The sequence below is a fragment of the Lycorma delicatula genome, chromosome 3 (assembly GCF_047948215.1).
Source record: "Lycorma delicatula isolate Av1 chromosome 3, ASM4794821v1, whole genome shotgun sequence".
In the NCBI taxonomy this organism is placed as follows: Eukaryota; Metazoa; Arthropoda; class Insecta; order Hemiptera; family Fulgoridae; genus Lycorma; species Lycorma delicatula.
The window spans coordinates 12815091-12830775 of NC_134457.1; the positions used below are offsets into that span (position 1 = coordinate 12815091).

The 15685-nt window shown below is 29.6% G+C and overlaps 1 protein-coding gene across 1 annotated transcript in view; it reads left to right on the forward strand.

Moving 5' to 3' along the window:
- Window positions 1-15369, forward strand: part of Rcd5 (microspherule protein Rcd5) — a 72265-nt gene extending 56896 nt beyond the window's left edge. The window contains exons 9-10 of the mRNA XM_075359426.1: window positions 2633-2848; window positions 11379-15369. Of these exons, the coding sequence (XP_075215541.1) occupies window positions 2633-2848; window positions 11379-11468 (306 nt within the window). The 3' untranslated portion in view covers window positions 11469-15369. The remainder of the gene's footprint in view (window positions 1-2632; window positions 2849-11378) is intronic.
- The last annotated feature ends 316 nt before the right edge of the window (window positions 15370-15685 follow it).

Here is a 15685-nt window from a genome sequence, read left to right on the forward strand (position 1 = left end):
ATGTTTATTCAATATTCACCCCGTTTCTCAAAAAATTAATATATTTTCCTTTTTTAGCTGTATCTTGGTTCAGAAAGGGAGTTAATGGGGGATTTTTACATTTATATTTTTACATCAAAAATTATATTTTTTTTTAATTAAAAAAAAAAATTATTTATTTTAAATTTAAATCCTTGCTGCAAGTTACCTATTCATTTAAAATGTAAAAATCTTAATTTTTTGTTTTCCCTTACTGTTTAGTTCTTGAAAAAAACATTAGCCAAAGATGTTGTTACCCCTTCCTATTTAGAATTACCTATCTTTGTATTTTTTAAAACATTTTAAAAAGTTCTTTTATAAATTTATTGTCACCACTTATGGATTATTTTCTTAAAAATTAGGTTTACCCAAATATTTTCCCTTGAGTATGTGAGCCTTCGAATGAAAAAAAAAATTTTTTGCAATTTTAAATGCTCAAAGTTCATTAAACAATAAAATCATTAAAATAACTTAATAGTCTCCTGATCTGAATGATTTTTTAAATTTCAATATTAATTTTTTTTAAATCAGTTTTTGGTGATAATTTTAATCATTAAAAAAGCCCCATCTTTTCAAGTCAAAATAATGTTTTTCAGAATTGCGATGTTAGTAAACTAACATTAAAAATTTTGGTTATTGCTTTATTTTGTTGGGTATCTTGGCTTCAAAAATTAAAATTATTAGATTTAAATATAATCAAACAAATGATTTTATATTTAATCAAAAAAATAATGCATTATGCCACAAGCATATAATGATAGCCATTAATGCACAAGTGCGAATTAAGTTACAATACAAGCCTTGGTGAGTGTCATAAATTTCACAAGAATACATTAATGTCCATATATAGAGTTCCATACCATATTTTTTCTACGACAAAACATTGGGATTATTGGTTTAAATCATTGATAGAATATATTGTTAATGAAACTTTTTTTTTTTATTTTTAAAATACATAAAAAGTAATTTCTGTGGCAATAGGTTATTAGTCATAAGTTGTACTGCTTTTTCTTTAATATGTTGTTAAAAGCATTTCTTCTTCAGAATCCGACATAATTAACAAAAGGATAAATTGTGTAATGTAGAAACTTAGTTACTTATTGGTGTACTTTAAAATTAATCTTTGCTTTCTAACTCCTAAATCAGATTAAAATCAATGTAAAAAACAGCTGATATATTAAACAGTACCAACTTCTGATTGGTCAGTAGTTGAAAAGAGCAGGCTTTTGATTGGTTGAATACCTGTATCATAATGAAAATGTGTTTCATAATGACGCTCTTATGATGCAGGTTCCAGCCGTATAATTCATAATCAATATCATAATGATAAATTTTTTTTTAAATATGTTGATGAAGAAATTACTAGCTAATTGAACATTTTTGGTTAATATTTTGTTACACATTCTTTTCATTGTATTTTTCCTTTCTCTCAGCTATTGAAGTTTATTTTTTTGAGCCTTATTCATGAAGTGTTGTTTCATTGAATATTTTGTGTGAATGCTTTTTATCATAAAGATACAAATAGAACTTAAGATTGTAAAATGATTGAATTGAATAAAGAAAAACTGAAAAAGTATTATGCAATTCTGACATAGCTAGAAAGTTTTTCAAAAATGAATTGCATAACTGATTGGCATAGCCAGGATAGTTATGCAATTCCTTGCCGACTTTTTTAACAGTGCTTTTAAATATGTTTAGAATTGTGTAACATTAGATCATATCAAATATTGAATTCTTCATAAAAATTGATTCTGAATCCTGATTAATTATTCCTGTATTCTGTAATTATTTTTACAATCAATATAAGTCAGATTGTAGTATTTAACTCTAAAAAGTATATACATACAAATTATACATGAATTGGCAATTGGAACACTATACAACTCAGTAATTCAAGTATATCTTGAAACTACAAACAAAAGACAGATAAAAAAGTAATTAATGCATGCATATAAATTATATATGCAATGCATTAGTTACTTTCTTAATGAAACCAAGTCATTCTCATACTATCTCACAAAAATTCAGATCTGTAGACTCTTAATAGACAGACTTGCACAGTGATGTATCCATACCGTTCTGATCTACATTCTTTCTAAACAAGCCATGAATTTTTTCCACATCTACAACCAAAGATATTTGATAGATTTCTTTCGTTAATATAACTTGAATGAAGTAATGTAAAGGATTATATAATTATCTTTAATGATGAAGTTATTATTTATGAAGAAAAAAATTTATACATCAAATTTAGCATAAAATGTACTTTAAAATTAAGACTATTTGTACATTTTCTATTTCTATACAGCTGTATTTATTTAACCATTGATGTTAGTAGTTAATGATTTTTCATTAATCATGGTGTGTCATAGTAATATTTAGTATTAGTAAATACATTCATTCACTGTTTCACTTTTGAAAATGTATATTCTGCAAGGGGTGGCTGAAACATAATAAATATTGCATCTTTTTTTTTTAGTAAGGGTAGTGTATTTTCAAAGTTGTTTAGATTCAACTTTGAAAAATTAGCATTTTTATGCTTTTTAATCATAATTAACATTATTTGTTTTTGTGTTTTTAATATTAATTTCTTCTGTAAAATTGTTGTTATTAGATCACCATCGGTAGGTCAACCAAAGATCATGCCGTAGATGTTGATTTAACTTTAGAAGGTCCTGCTTGGAAGGTTTCAAGACGCCAGGGAACTATTAGGTTACGTAATAATGGTGACTTCTTTTTGGCAAGTGAAGGTAAACGGGCAATCTACGTTGATGGTAGACCAATTCTAGCTGGAAATAAATACCGTCTGAACAACAACTCTGTTGTTGAGGTAACTGTAGTCATAAATCTGATATGTAGATATTAATTTATGATAATGTTTATTTCATCCCTGTTTACTTTTTAATGTAGTTTAAAAAGCTGTATATTAACTGAACTATTTAATTTTAGTAACAACAATTATTTTGATGTTGTTATTGCTTCTAATATTGAAATAAATAACTTTCAAAATATAACAAAAGTAATATTTGTGTTAAAAATAAGTATAATAGATGTATTATGGAAAAGCCCCAATTAATTTAAGAAATTCTTTTTGTTTGGTGGTAATTATTATTAAAGATATAATGCTTCCAGGAGAATTTGCATGAAAATGATTAACAACATGTAAGGAACAGTTGGGTAGCCAGCGGATCAGGCTGAAAACAATTCCTTTATAAAAATATTTAATTCGAAACTAGTACAAACATCCCTTTGTAAATTTCATAGGCCAGACACACCAAATTCATGACAAGTACTCCCAGCCAATTACCAGGATGATAGTGGCACAGTAAAACTCATAATACTACTTTACACCAGCTTGTACACTAACAATAATCCCTGCATATAACAGTCTATATGGTCGCATATCTAGTTCTGGTCAAAGCCCTTGTGGGCAACTATGTACCTCAGAAGAATGCCATTTATCCAAGCTTGCCACAAATCGATGTATAAACTATCAAACTACTATTGGCAAGGGTGCCAGGAGTGACAGTCATCTCATCTAGACTATCTTAAGCATCTAGATTCCCTCAGTTTCTCAGGAATATGTCCCAGGATCCTGAAGTTCTTATTGCTTGAACTGTTCTCTTAAATTTTTGGAAAAACTAGTTTCCCTGACAGAATGATCTGCACTACTTTAGTAGTGCAGATTTTTTTTAGAAAAAAAAATGCATACTAAATAACAAAGGTTTGGTTGGAAAAAAGGATCTTCATATTAGTTATATGCAAGAACAGTTGTTTCATATTTTGAATATAATATGAAACAAAATACCTGTCTGAATATCAGCTTATTTTATTTATTTAATAAATTTACAATCATTAACTTTTACATAGCTGTACTTACCGGACCCAATTGTCTTTATAAAAGAAAATTAGCTACTTCTAATACAATACTTTCCAGATTCAGAACTATCATGACAAATACAAAAACAATGATTTACAATTACTTACAAAACAGTACTCACCAGACCCCAAATTGTATTGCTACCAAAAAGGAGACCATTTAGATCTTAGGGCATGTGTCATGCTTGTAGTCAAAGCTCCCTGAGCACAAGTCAGTCTTAACTACTTCATAAGAGAATGAGAACAATAACACTTAACAAATTCAGACAACCTCAATTTGCTAAACACAAATCATTTATTTTTTAATTGAGAGGAAAGAAGAGAGGCAATCACTCCATGCACTTTACATGTAGAGTGTAGAGTATGTGTAGAGAAATCAGAACTCAATATTCTGGACCATACCATAAATAATCGTACATATAATCTTATATAAAGCCGAAAAAAATCTTTTATGTATATATATATATATATATATATATAAAAAGCCAAAAGTTTGTTTGTTCTTGCATCATGTGAGAATCAAACCAACCTATTGCTTTCTTTCAAATTTGCAGGATACATTCCTGTTATCCCAGTAAAGTTTTTAAGACGTAGACCGAGACCCTAGTCCCTTTGGGAGTGAAGTTAAGAATTAAAGATATTCATTAAAGAAAAAATATATTAATCCTTTTATTTCATTATTATAATTCTGTCAATATGGCAGCAAAAATAAGTTATAGATTTTTCATTATCAAAGGTCTGTATATTTTACTTACCTTAGTTGATTAAATATATTTAAGAAAGTATAACGTTAAGTTTATAAATCAAAACATTACTAAGAATATAATAGTTTGTCTTAAGCAGAAAATGGCTATGTAGTATGATCAGTATCATATCTGTGAAATAGGGCTGTAATAAAATAGGTGAAATATCAACTAACAAAGTTGATATATTATCTTTCCTATTTCTTTGGTATAAGAAAGTGGAGTTTTAAACACTTATTACAGTGCTTTTAGTAATAACCCACCGGGTTGGTCTAGTGGTGAACGCGTCTTCCCAAATCAGCTGATTTGGAAAGCCGAGAGTTTCAGCGTTCAAGTCCTATTAAAAGCCAGTTATTTTTACACGGATTTGAATGCTAGATCGTGGATACCGGTGTTCTTTGGTGGTTGGGTTTCAATTAACCACACATCTCAGGATTGGTCGAACTGAGAATGTACAAGACTACACTTCATTTGCACTCATACATATCATCTACATTCATCCTCTGAAGTATTATCTAAACGGTAGTTACCGGAGGCTAAACAGGAAAAAGCAAGTGCTTTTAGTAATTACACTTTAGTGAACATATGTTACAGTGTTCACTAACATAAAAAAATATGAATTTTCCTTAGTATTGAATTTGTGTATTTAACATATTCTCTGGAAGCAATATTTGAGAACGTCTTTGTAAATTTGTCCTTTCAGTGTCAGAGCTATGGCTGCGGTGTATTTTTCATATACTGCTATGTTTTTAGTATGATAAAATATTGAAGTTTAACTCATATAAATGTACGTTTGAATGTGTAAGTGCTAAAATACTAGAAAAATGCGGTTAACTTTCAAATATTGATAGTTATTGACAAAATGAGAGTTTTTATCAATTTGATTGCTGTTTAATTAAGTATGGAAAATATGATATGAAGAGGATTATGTGATTCAAGTAGTCATTGAAGAAGGGTGCAGCAGTTTTAAAAAATTGTATCTCAGAAACAACTAGAGATAATCAAACGAGTATTTTTTTTTAAAATTCACCAACTCGAAAGGTTTTTTTATGTACCTTAAATGTTTCAATATAAGCTCCATTGGTTGCTCTGCAAACATCCAGCCAATAATCAACTTCTGTCCAGGTCTGCTGGACCTGGCTTAACTGTGGCAATAGCAGCGGTGATTCGTTATCTTAAATGTTGTACATCCCTAATTTTTTTCACTGTAGACAATGTTTTTATATCCCTTAGAAAAAAGTTTAGGGATGTCAAATCTGGGCTTCCCAGCCAAAGCACAAGACTGGCCCTACCAATCAACGATTAGGGAATCTGTCATTGAGAGCACATTGAACGCCTAGGCTATCGTGTAGGGGTGCATCATCTTGTTGAAACATTACAGCAATATTACTTTCTCGTTCAATTTGGTTGACTTGCAGGAAAACTTACAGTTGTAGCATGTCTAAATAAACATTTCCTGTGATGTAGGTTCGTGTAAAAAGACTGACACTGGTGCAAAGGCATTGTGAGTTGTATCACGCACCCAGGTCACAGCAGCTCAAGGTCACGGCCAGTCATGATTAAAAAACTTGATGACATCCCAATTATTTTGCAGTTCCAATTAATACTTTCCAATTAATATCTCAGTTATATAAATATAATATTTTTTTATTGCTGCAACCTCTTTTGATGACCCCTGTATATTTAATGTATTTGGTAAGAAATGAGTTGCTCTAAAACTTGCAAAAATTGTTATAATGAAATAATTTGGTTCCATTGGCTGTACTTTGCTTTCCTTTCTTCAAATGTTGTAACCATGCCTAGATCTATAAATTAAAAATGGGATGTTTTATGTATAGTTCACTTGAGGAAATATTTTCATTTAAAATCAGAGCCTCTTACGATTTAAAAAAAGGCCTCCAACCTCTTTTTTTCCCATGTTGTTAGAAATTTTACAAAATTTTGTGTGCCAAATTATTTTCCTGAATATTGAAAAATCCTTACAATCACATTTCTTCCCTTACCATTATATTAAGCATTCTTTATTCTTTATCTGTCTTTCTAGTCAGAAATATCAACATACTTTTATCCACACTAATCTCTAATTCTTTTGATTCTAAACAGCTAATTGTTTCTGTATTTTATCTCCCCTCTCCTCAAACAATATTATCATAAACTAGCAATCAAACTTCCCCTTCTCTTCTTTAAAATTATGTTTATTTTCTTCTGTTTTTCATGTGTTACTAAAATAATTATCAAAAGCAAAGTGTATGGACTTAACCTACGACTAGACTTCACTGCAAATCATTCCATTTCTCCATTCTAATTATTATTTTCCACCAACTTGATAAACACGTCAATTAGTTTTTAATAAAATAAAATCCAGTCCCTTTATTTTTAATGTTTTTCATATTAAGTTCCTACGAATTTATTACTTTTTAGTAATAATGATGTAAGATATTAGTGCTATCTCAGCTCTTCTTTTTCTGTTGCTATATTGGAAAAATTAAGTTCAACATTAATTTTTCTATATAAACATTATTATTTGCTCATTTTAAATATGTTGTTGGGTGCTGTTTTGGTAAGATTGCATTTCAGGTGTTTTTTTTTGTCTTCAGTCATTTGACTGGTTTGATGCAGCTCTCCAAGATTCCCTATCCAGTGCTAGTCGTTTCATTTCGGTATACCCCCTACATCCCACATCCCTAACAATTTGTTTCACATATTCCAAACATTGCCTGCCTGCACAATTTTCCCCATCTATCTGTTCCTCCAACAGTAAAGCGACTATTCCAGGATGCCTTAATATGTAGCCTATAAGTCTGTCTTTTCTTTTAACTATATTTTTCCAAATGCTACTTTCTTCATCTATTTGCCGCAACACCTCTTCATTTGTCACTTTATCCACCCATCTGATTTTTAACATTCTCCTATAGCACCACATTTCAAAAACTTCTAATCTTTTCTTCTCAGGTACTCTGATTGTCCAAGTTTCACTTCCATATAAAGCTACGCTCCTAACATATATTTTCAAAAATCTTTTTGACGTTTAAATTAATTTTCGATGTAAACAAATTATATTTCTGACTGAAGACTCGTTTTGCCTGTGCTATTTGGTATTTTATATCACTCCTGCTTCATCCATCTTTAGTAATTCTACTTCCCAAATAACAAAATTCTTCTGCCTCCATAATCTTTTCTCTTCCTATTTTTACATTCAGTGGTCCATCTTCATTATTTCTACTACTTTCATTTTGTTCTTGTTTATTTTCATGCGGTAGTTCTTGCAAAAGACTTCATCCATGCCGTTCATTGTTTCTTCTAAATTTTTTTTACTCTCGGCTAGAATTACTATATCATCAGCAAATCGTAGCATCTTTATCTTTTCTCCTTGTACTGTTACTCTTGATCTAAATTGTTCTGTAACATCATTAATTGCTAGTTTTATGTAAATATTAAAAACTAACGAGGATAGGGAACATCCTTGTCGGATTCCCTTACTTATTACGGCTACTTTCTTATGTTCTTCAATTATTACTGTTGCTGTTTGGTTCCTGTAAATGTTAGCAACTGTTCTTCTATCGCTGTATTTGAACCCTAATTTTTTTAAATTGCTGAACTTATTCTAGTCCACGTTATTGAATGCCTTTTCTAGGTCTATAAATGCCAAGGTGTTGGTTTGTTTTTCTTTAATCTTCCTTCTACTATTAATCTGAGTGATAAAATTGCTTCCCTTGTCCCTATACCTTTCCTGAAACCAAATTGGTTTTCTCGTAACACTTCTTCCACTCTCCTTTCAATTTTTCTGTACAGAATTCTAGTTAAGATTTTTGATGCGTGGCTAGTTAAACTAATTGTTCTGTATTCTTCACATTTATCTGCTCCTGCTTTCTTTGGTATCATGACTATAACACTCTTTTTGAAGTCTGACAGAACTTCCCCTTTTTCATAAATATTACACACCTGTTTATATAATCTATCAATCGCTTCCTCACTTGCACTATGCAGTAATTCTACAGGTATTCCGTTTATTCCAGGAGCCTTTCTGCCATTTAAATTTTTTAATGCTCTTAAATTCAGGTCCCATTGTTTCTCCCATTTCATGCTCTTCAACTTCCTCTTCTTCCTCTATAACACCATTTTCTAATTAATTTCTTCCGTATAACTCTTCAATATATTTCACCCACCTATTGTCTTTGCCTTTCGTATTATATATTGGTGTACCATCTTTATTTAACACATTATTAGATTTTAATTTATGTACTCCAAAATTTTCTCTTTCTCTTTCCAATTCTGAACACTTTTTTAATCCACTCTTCTTTCGCTAATTTGCACTTCCTGTTTATAGTATTTCTTAATTGTCAATAGTTTCTTTTTTTTTCTTTTTCACTAGCATTCTTATATTTTCTACTTTCATCCATCAGCTGCAATATATTGTCTGAAATCCAAGTTTTACTACCAGTTCTCTTTGTTCCACCTAAGTTTGCTTCTGCTGATTTAAGAATTTATTTTTTAACATTCTCCCATTCTTCTACATTTTTTACCTTATCTTTTTTACTCAGACATCTTGCGATGTCCTCAAAAATCTTCTTTACTTCCTCTTCCTCAAGCTTCTCTAAATTCCACCGATTCATCTGACACCTTTTCTTCGGTTTTTTAAATCCCAATCTACATTTTATTAACACTAAATTATGATTGCTATCAATGCCTGCTCCAGGGTAAGTTTTGCAGTTGACGAGTTGATTTCTAAATCTTTGCTTAACCATGCTATAATCTATCTGATACCTTGCATTATCACCTAGCTTTTTCCATGTGTATATTCTTCTATTATGATTTTTAAACAGGTTGTTTGCAAAACTCTGAAGTCGGTCCCCTCTTTCATTTCTTTTGCCCAGCCCGTATTCATCCACTATATTTCCTAGTTTGCCTTTTCCAATGCTTGCATTCCAATCTCCAACATTATTAAATTTTCATCTCCTTTTATGTGTTTAATTGCTTCGTCAGTTTCTTCGTATACACACTCTACCTCATCATCATCATGGGCACTTGTAGGCATATAGACGTTAACAATTGTTGTCGGTTTAGGTTTCAATTTTATCCTTATTACAATGATTCTATCGCTATGCATTTTGAAATACTCTACTCTCTTCCCTATCTTCTTATTCATTACAAAACCTACTCCTGCCTTCCCATTATTTGAAGCTGAGTTAATTATTCTAAAATCACCTGATCAAAAGTTGTTTTCCTCCTTCCACCGAACCTCGCTAATTCCTAATACATTTACATTTATCCCATCCATTTCCCTCTTTAAATTTTCTAACCTACCAACCTTTTTTAGACTTCTAACATACCACGCTCTGACTCATAGAATGTTATTTTTTGGTGACCCCTTCCTTAGTAGTCCCCTCTCGGAGATCCGAACAGGGGACTAGTTTACCTCCGGAATATTTTACCAAGGAAGATGCCTCCATCATTTTTTTAATGAAAATGCAGAGAGCTACATTTTCTTTGAAAGAAAGCAGCTGTAGTTTTCCATTGCTTTCAGCTGCACAGTACTCAGAGGATTGATTGATGTTGATGTGGCCGTTTTAGTCAACTTGATCTACGCCCTTAACAACTACTGAAAGAGCTGCTGCCCTCTTTCAGGAATCATTCCTTAGTCTGGCTCTCAACAGATACCTCTCCGATTTGGTTCCACCTTCGGTCCAGCTATTCTGTATCACTGAGCATTCAAGTTCCCTCACCAACGGCACGGTCTCATGATTCATAGAGAGAGATTTCAGGCGTATTAAAACTAAAAAAATAAATTTGGATTGACAAATACATCTTTTACAGTCTGTTTATTTATCTAACATACTACACCTTTTTATGAACAAGTATACTACTATGTTTTAAAAATTAGTGGAAGGGGAAGAATAGAATATACATAGTTCTCCAACTTATTCAATAAATGAAAATAAAAGTCTTAATATATTTTTGAGTATTACATAAAAAGGATTTTCATATGTTCTGTACTTCAGTATCAACACAAATCTACTTATCGGAGAATGCATTAATAAATTTATAAGATGATTGGATGGCTGCTGTTTAGATAGTTTTGAACCAGAAGTGTGCAAAGCTTTCAGAAGTATTAAAACAAAAATTATAGCTAGGATTGAATTGTTGAGATTATAAATGTTTTACAATTTTTAATGGCTACTAATACAATTAAGATTGAATATTTTTGTTTGATATAAAATTTTAATTCTGATTTATATATTTTATTTTATTTTTTACTTTATTTTATTCTTGCACTATTGTTATGACACTTGCATTGTTAGTAATGGATCTAAATTTTTCCAGGCAAAAAAAAAAATAAAACAATAACCTCCTTTTGGATGCGATGTTGATTGATTCTCTCCTGCTTTCATTTTCGCCTTTTTTATTATTCTCTCTGATAATCCTCTTAAATAATTTTGTAGTGAGAGAGGTCAGGATTATTCCTTCATAGTTTTTGCAGCTCTTGCTCTCATCTTTATAAAAATAAAAATAATTACACTGATTCTCTGGACTTCTCTTGCAAACAGATTTATGAGCTACTCAATTACTACACATCTAGTTGTCCTGCCACCTCTTATCATCTGCACATAAACAGATTTTATTCTGTGTATCTTTTTTTTCATTGCAGGCCCCACTTTGTCATCCTTTTCCGAATTTCCCTTTTAAATTCTCCTAATATACAGACAAATAAGTAATTAATTAAAATGAATCTTATTTCAGATTGCTGGACTTCGTTTTATTTTCCTTGTGAATCAAGAACTGATTAGTGTTATACGCCAAGAAGCTGCTAAGTTAAATTTACAGTCATAATATTATTGTGATTGACAGTAATGTAAGAATTAGTTTGTCTTTTTTTACCGTTTACATATTTTAAATTAAATGTACTGAGTGTAGTGTAGTGAACGGAACAGTCAATTTTGTTGTACATTTATCTATATCTGTACATGAGTAGCCAAGTTACAAAGATGGACTCTCCAGTTGGAAAAGCTTTACATAGGAACAGAAAAATTGTTTTGTACAAAATTATTTATACCAGCAAACTGGATTTCTTTTATAGATTCATGGTAGTGGAAAATCTATATAACCACTGAAATGTAGGTTTTCTTGTTGAAATGTAAGTAGAAATCCACTGATAAAATACGAAGTTGATCAGGTTTGTGATCAAAAGCGGGAGTTGCCTATTTTGTTGTAAAGGCATATATAGATAACTGATTGTAAAAGTAGTGTGGTTTCACAATAAGAAAAAATTAACAAGTAGCATTTTTTAATTTTTATAGGTAGGTATTTTACCTACCTATAGAAGTCTATCTTTTAAAATATTTTGGTAATATTTAAAAAAAATGGAAATTATGTTTCCTGTGTCTGCACACTTTTGCATTCCTGGTGATAAGAATGTTTTGAAAGAACTCAAAAAAAAAAAAATGGAACTTTTGATTCAGGCGGAAGAATATTAAGAAGCTTTCTAAAACCATCAAACTTTCAGAATTTTTTTAAATGTTTGGATTAACTCTGACTGGAAAACGGAAGTAAAAGTAATTTCATTCAGAAGAATTTTTCATTTAATGCTCAGCCCAAGAATAAATCGAAACCTGCTCTTTACCAAGGGCTGATTTTCCAGATTCTTCAGTTAAAATATAATAGTACAACTAATTAGAATAATATGTACTCTGATCTAACAATTTTAAAACTGGAACTTTTTTTTTTTTGCATATAAAAGACTTAATGAAAACTCCATTTACTAAATTTTTACATAAAATTAATTTAGTGTTTTAGCTTTTATGTGATATTAATTTATTTTTCTTGTTTTATCTGTCTACAAACTCTAAATATTTTGAACATTTGTCAGTTGGAGTTTTAAAACTAATATTGAAACAATATTTTAACGTATTTTTGGACGTTTTTGCTATAAACTAATCCAATATATACAATGGTATGTATAATTTTACTTGATAATTGATCATAAATTCAACTTCAGTAAAAATAAACTAAACCAACTTTGAAATTCAGCTACTCATATATGTTTTCATATACATATACATAACACATACAGACATATACCTACAGAATATTGGGTGGCTGTTTAAGAGTATTGGTAATAATTATTTTGTTTATTTAGTGTTTGTTGTTATATATTAAGATAATAAAGGTCATTATGAACAAATGTCATACGTGTTTACTATGTATTTCTGTAAAAGTGATAAGTGATTTTCAGTGATACATTATGAAAGTTTTCATGTTTTTATTTCTGCTATCACAATTTTTTTTTTAATACTCATTGAGAGTAGGCTCTAATAATTAGTTCCTTCATGTGAAGTTGATTGCATATTGTTTATTGTAGTCTATATATTTATTACTTTTTTTAACTTTTGGTTTTGACTTAAAGTTGTAAATAAAACATTATATAACATTACATAAATGATTGTTCAAATGTGTGCAAGATCACAAATTTAATATAATAAAGTAAGATTTCTTCATGTGACCTTGAAAAAAAATAGATGTTTGGATAGACCAATTTATTACATATACATTACCACTTTCGACCTATTTATAATATTTAAGTGCCATACATTGAATCATTTTATATAAAATAATTTTAAATCATATAATTTTATTATATTATTCCTTACTAGTTTCATCAAACGCAAAAACATTAACTGTGCTGTTATCTGCATCAGTGCTATTATTGGACGCTGAAGTTAGGTAACATTGGATGTAAGTAAATACATACATACACAGGTAACCATCTATTTAAATCATGTGCTGTTTACATTTTCTTGTGAATTGGTGTTAGGAATGGCATCAGGCCCTATAAAGCTTAATTAACTTCAGAAACCTAGAACAGCAAATGGCTGTTAAAGGAAAACTTATTTCAAACTTTTTTTTAATAGTTCTCTTAGTTTAAATGTGAGTTACTTATTTTTATGCTTTTTATCATAATGCACTTTTTATATTTAATTTTTATTATAATTTAGAACTGAAACTAAGTTTTTATAAATTTTGTATTTTTCTAAAGCTAATAAAAATGACTGCTGTGTTACATTCTTTCAGCGATTGGTTGCATGACAATGGGTTAGAAGAGAAGCTATTATTCCATCAGCTCTCCTCTGTGGTGGAATGGTATCATATCTTTTCATTCAGCAGTTTCTAGGTATGGATCGTGTTTAGGCTGGATGTTTTTCATATACTAAAAATTTGATTTTTCATCGTGCAAAAAAAAAGAAATTAAGTAACTATAATTGGACATCAGTTATTTGTTATTGTATGAATAAATAAATTTTTAAGTATTAACATTACTTAAATCCTAGCATACATGAAGCAGAGAATAAATGGATGATTCACTCTGTATTTGGAAATGGATGGATACTTATCACATTTTGGATCCGTATAACAATGCTAATGATACATACACCTTGTCGCAGAACTATTTTGTCTTGTAATCCAATGCTTATAGCATTCAGCCAATATATTTGAATAGCTACTTTCAGATCCATATGTGATCTTTGTAAATGAAAGATACAATCTCTTTTCATCCTATGCAATTATGTTTTGTTCCACTAATTATAATTGAAACACTATTAAAATTAGGGAATTGTACTAAGATTATTAAACATGCTGAGTTACATACTTAAGTATTTATCTGACAAATAAACAAGATTTGCAAGGTAAGAAAATTCTGTAAGTATTTAACTTTAAAAAAAATGTGATACACATAAATAATAACAATGTTTAAATAGAAATTTATTTTTTCTTTGCTTAACCTCTGGGACCACTGATAGGTATTACTTCAGAGGATGAAATGAATGAAAATTTTTTTTAGTATGTGAAAATGCCATGCCTGACCGGGATTCGAACCCGACACCTTCAGATGAAAGGTTGAGATGCTACCATTCGCGCCACAGAGGCCGGTTAAAATAAGACCCAAAATTAAAAACTTTAATATTTTTCAATAGAAGAAAATTATTAAACTAGAGAGCTTCCACAATAAAAATATTAAAAAATTTTATTTTCTTAGATGTTAAAAAAGTTTGTAAATTTTTATAATTGGTCGCTACACGAGGTCATGTTACAGAAGAGTAAATTTTAAACAATGATACAATGAAGTATTTAGTTTTTACTAAAGAATCGCAAGAGGGACCAAATGGATCCAGAAAATTTTGCATTCAGGCCGCAAACACAGCCTGACCCAGTAATCACTAGCCTAGTACATTTATAAAATAGAATGAACAAGACTGTGATATATACTCTTACTTGGTGATCAGTTGGTAAATCTTCAAATATAATGAAACTAATTATCTTATTAGAAAATTTGCTATATAAGATTTTGAAATTAGATTTAAAATGTTTGTTTACGCTGAATATGAAATTCTAATGTTTGAATTTGACTTGAAATATGTGTATATCAATCAGTATTAGAATATTAGTTTACGTTTTACCAGTATGAAATTTACTAGTATGAAATTATAATGTATTTTTGATAGGTAAATTACTGTTGACATTGTAGTGTATAAATGTTAAATATTAGTTTACGTTTTACCAGTATGAAATTTACTAGTATGAAATTATAATGTATTTTTGATAGGTAAATTACTGTTGACATTGTAGTGTATAAATCTTAAATATTTATATTTTTTTGTGGTAAAAAATTAATGCTTAATTTCAATTTCTTTGATTATCGAATATAATAATCTACTAATTTTCAATTGCTTTTATTTATTTTTTTAATCCAAGAATATTTTGCTGTAATATAATATACATTCTCAATTTATGTTCTAGTGCATCCTAATTTGACCAGAAATCTGAATAATTTAATGATTAAATGCATCAGAAAGGGTTTAAGTGGTTATTTCCTTGAAAAAATGAGTCACATCGGAGAAAGTTTAAGCCACATTTTTGTTTATACTTGAAAGACAGACATACAAAATTTGTTTTTTTATTTATATACTAATACTATCTAATATTATTGTTTTATTAATTAAGTACTTGGACATCTTTGTATGTACAGAAGCTCTACCTCATAAATATTCATT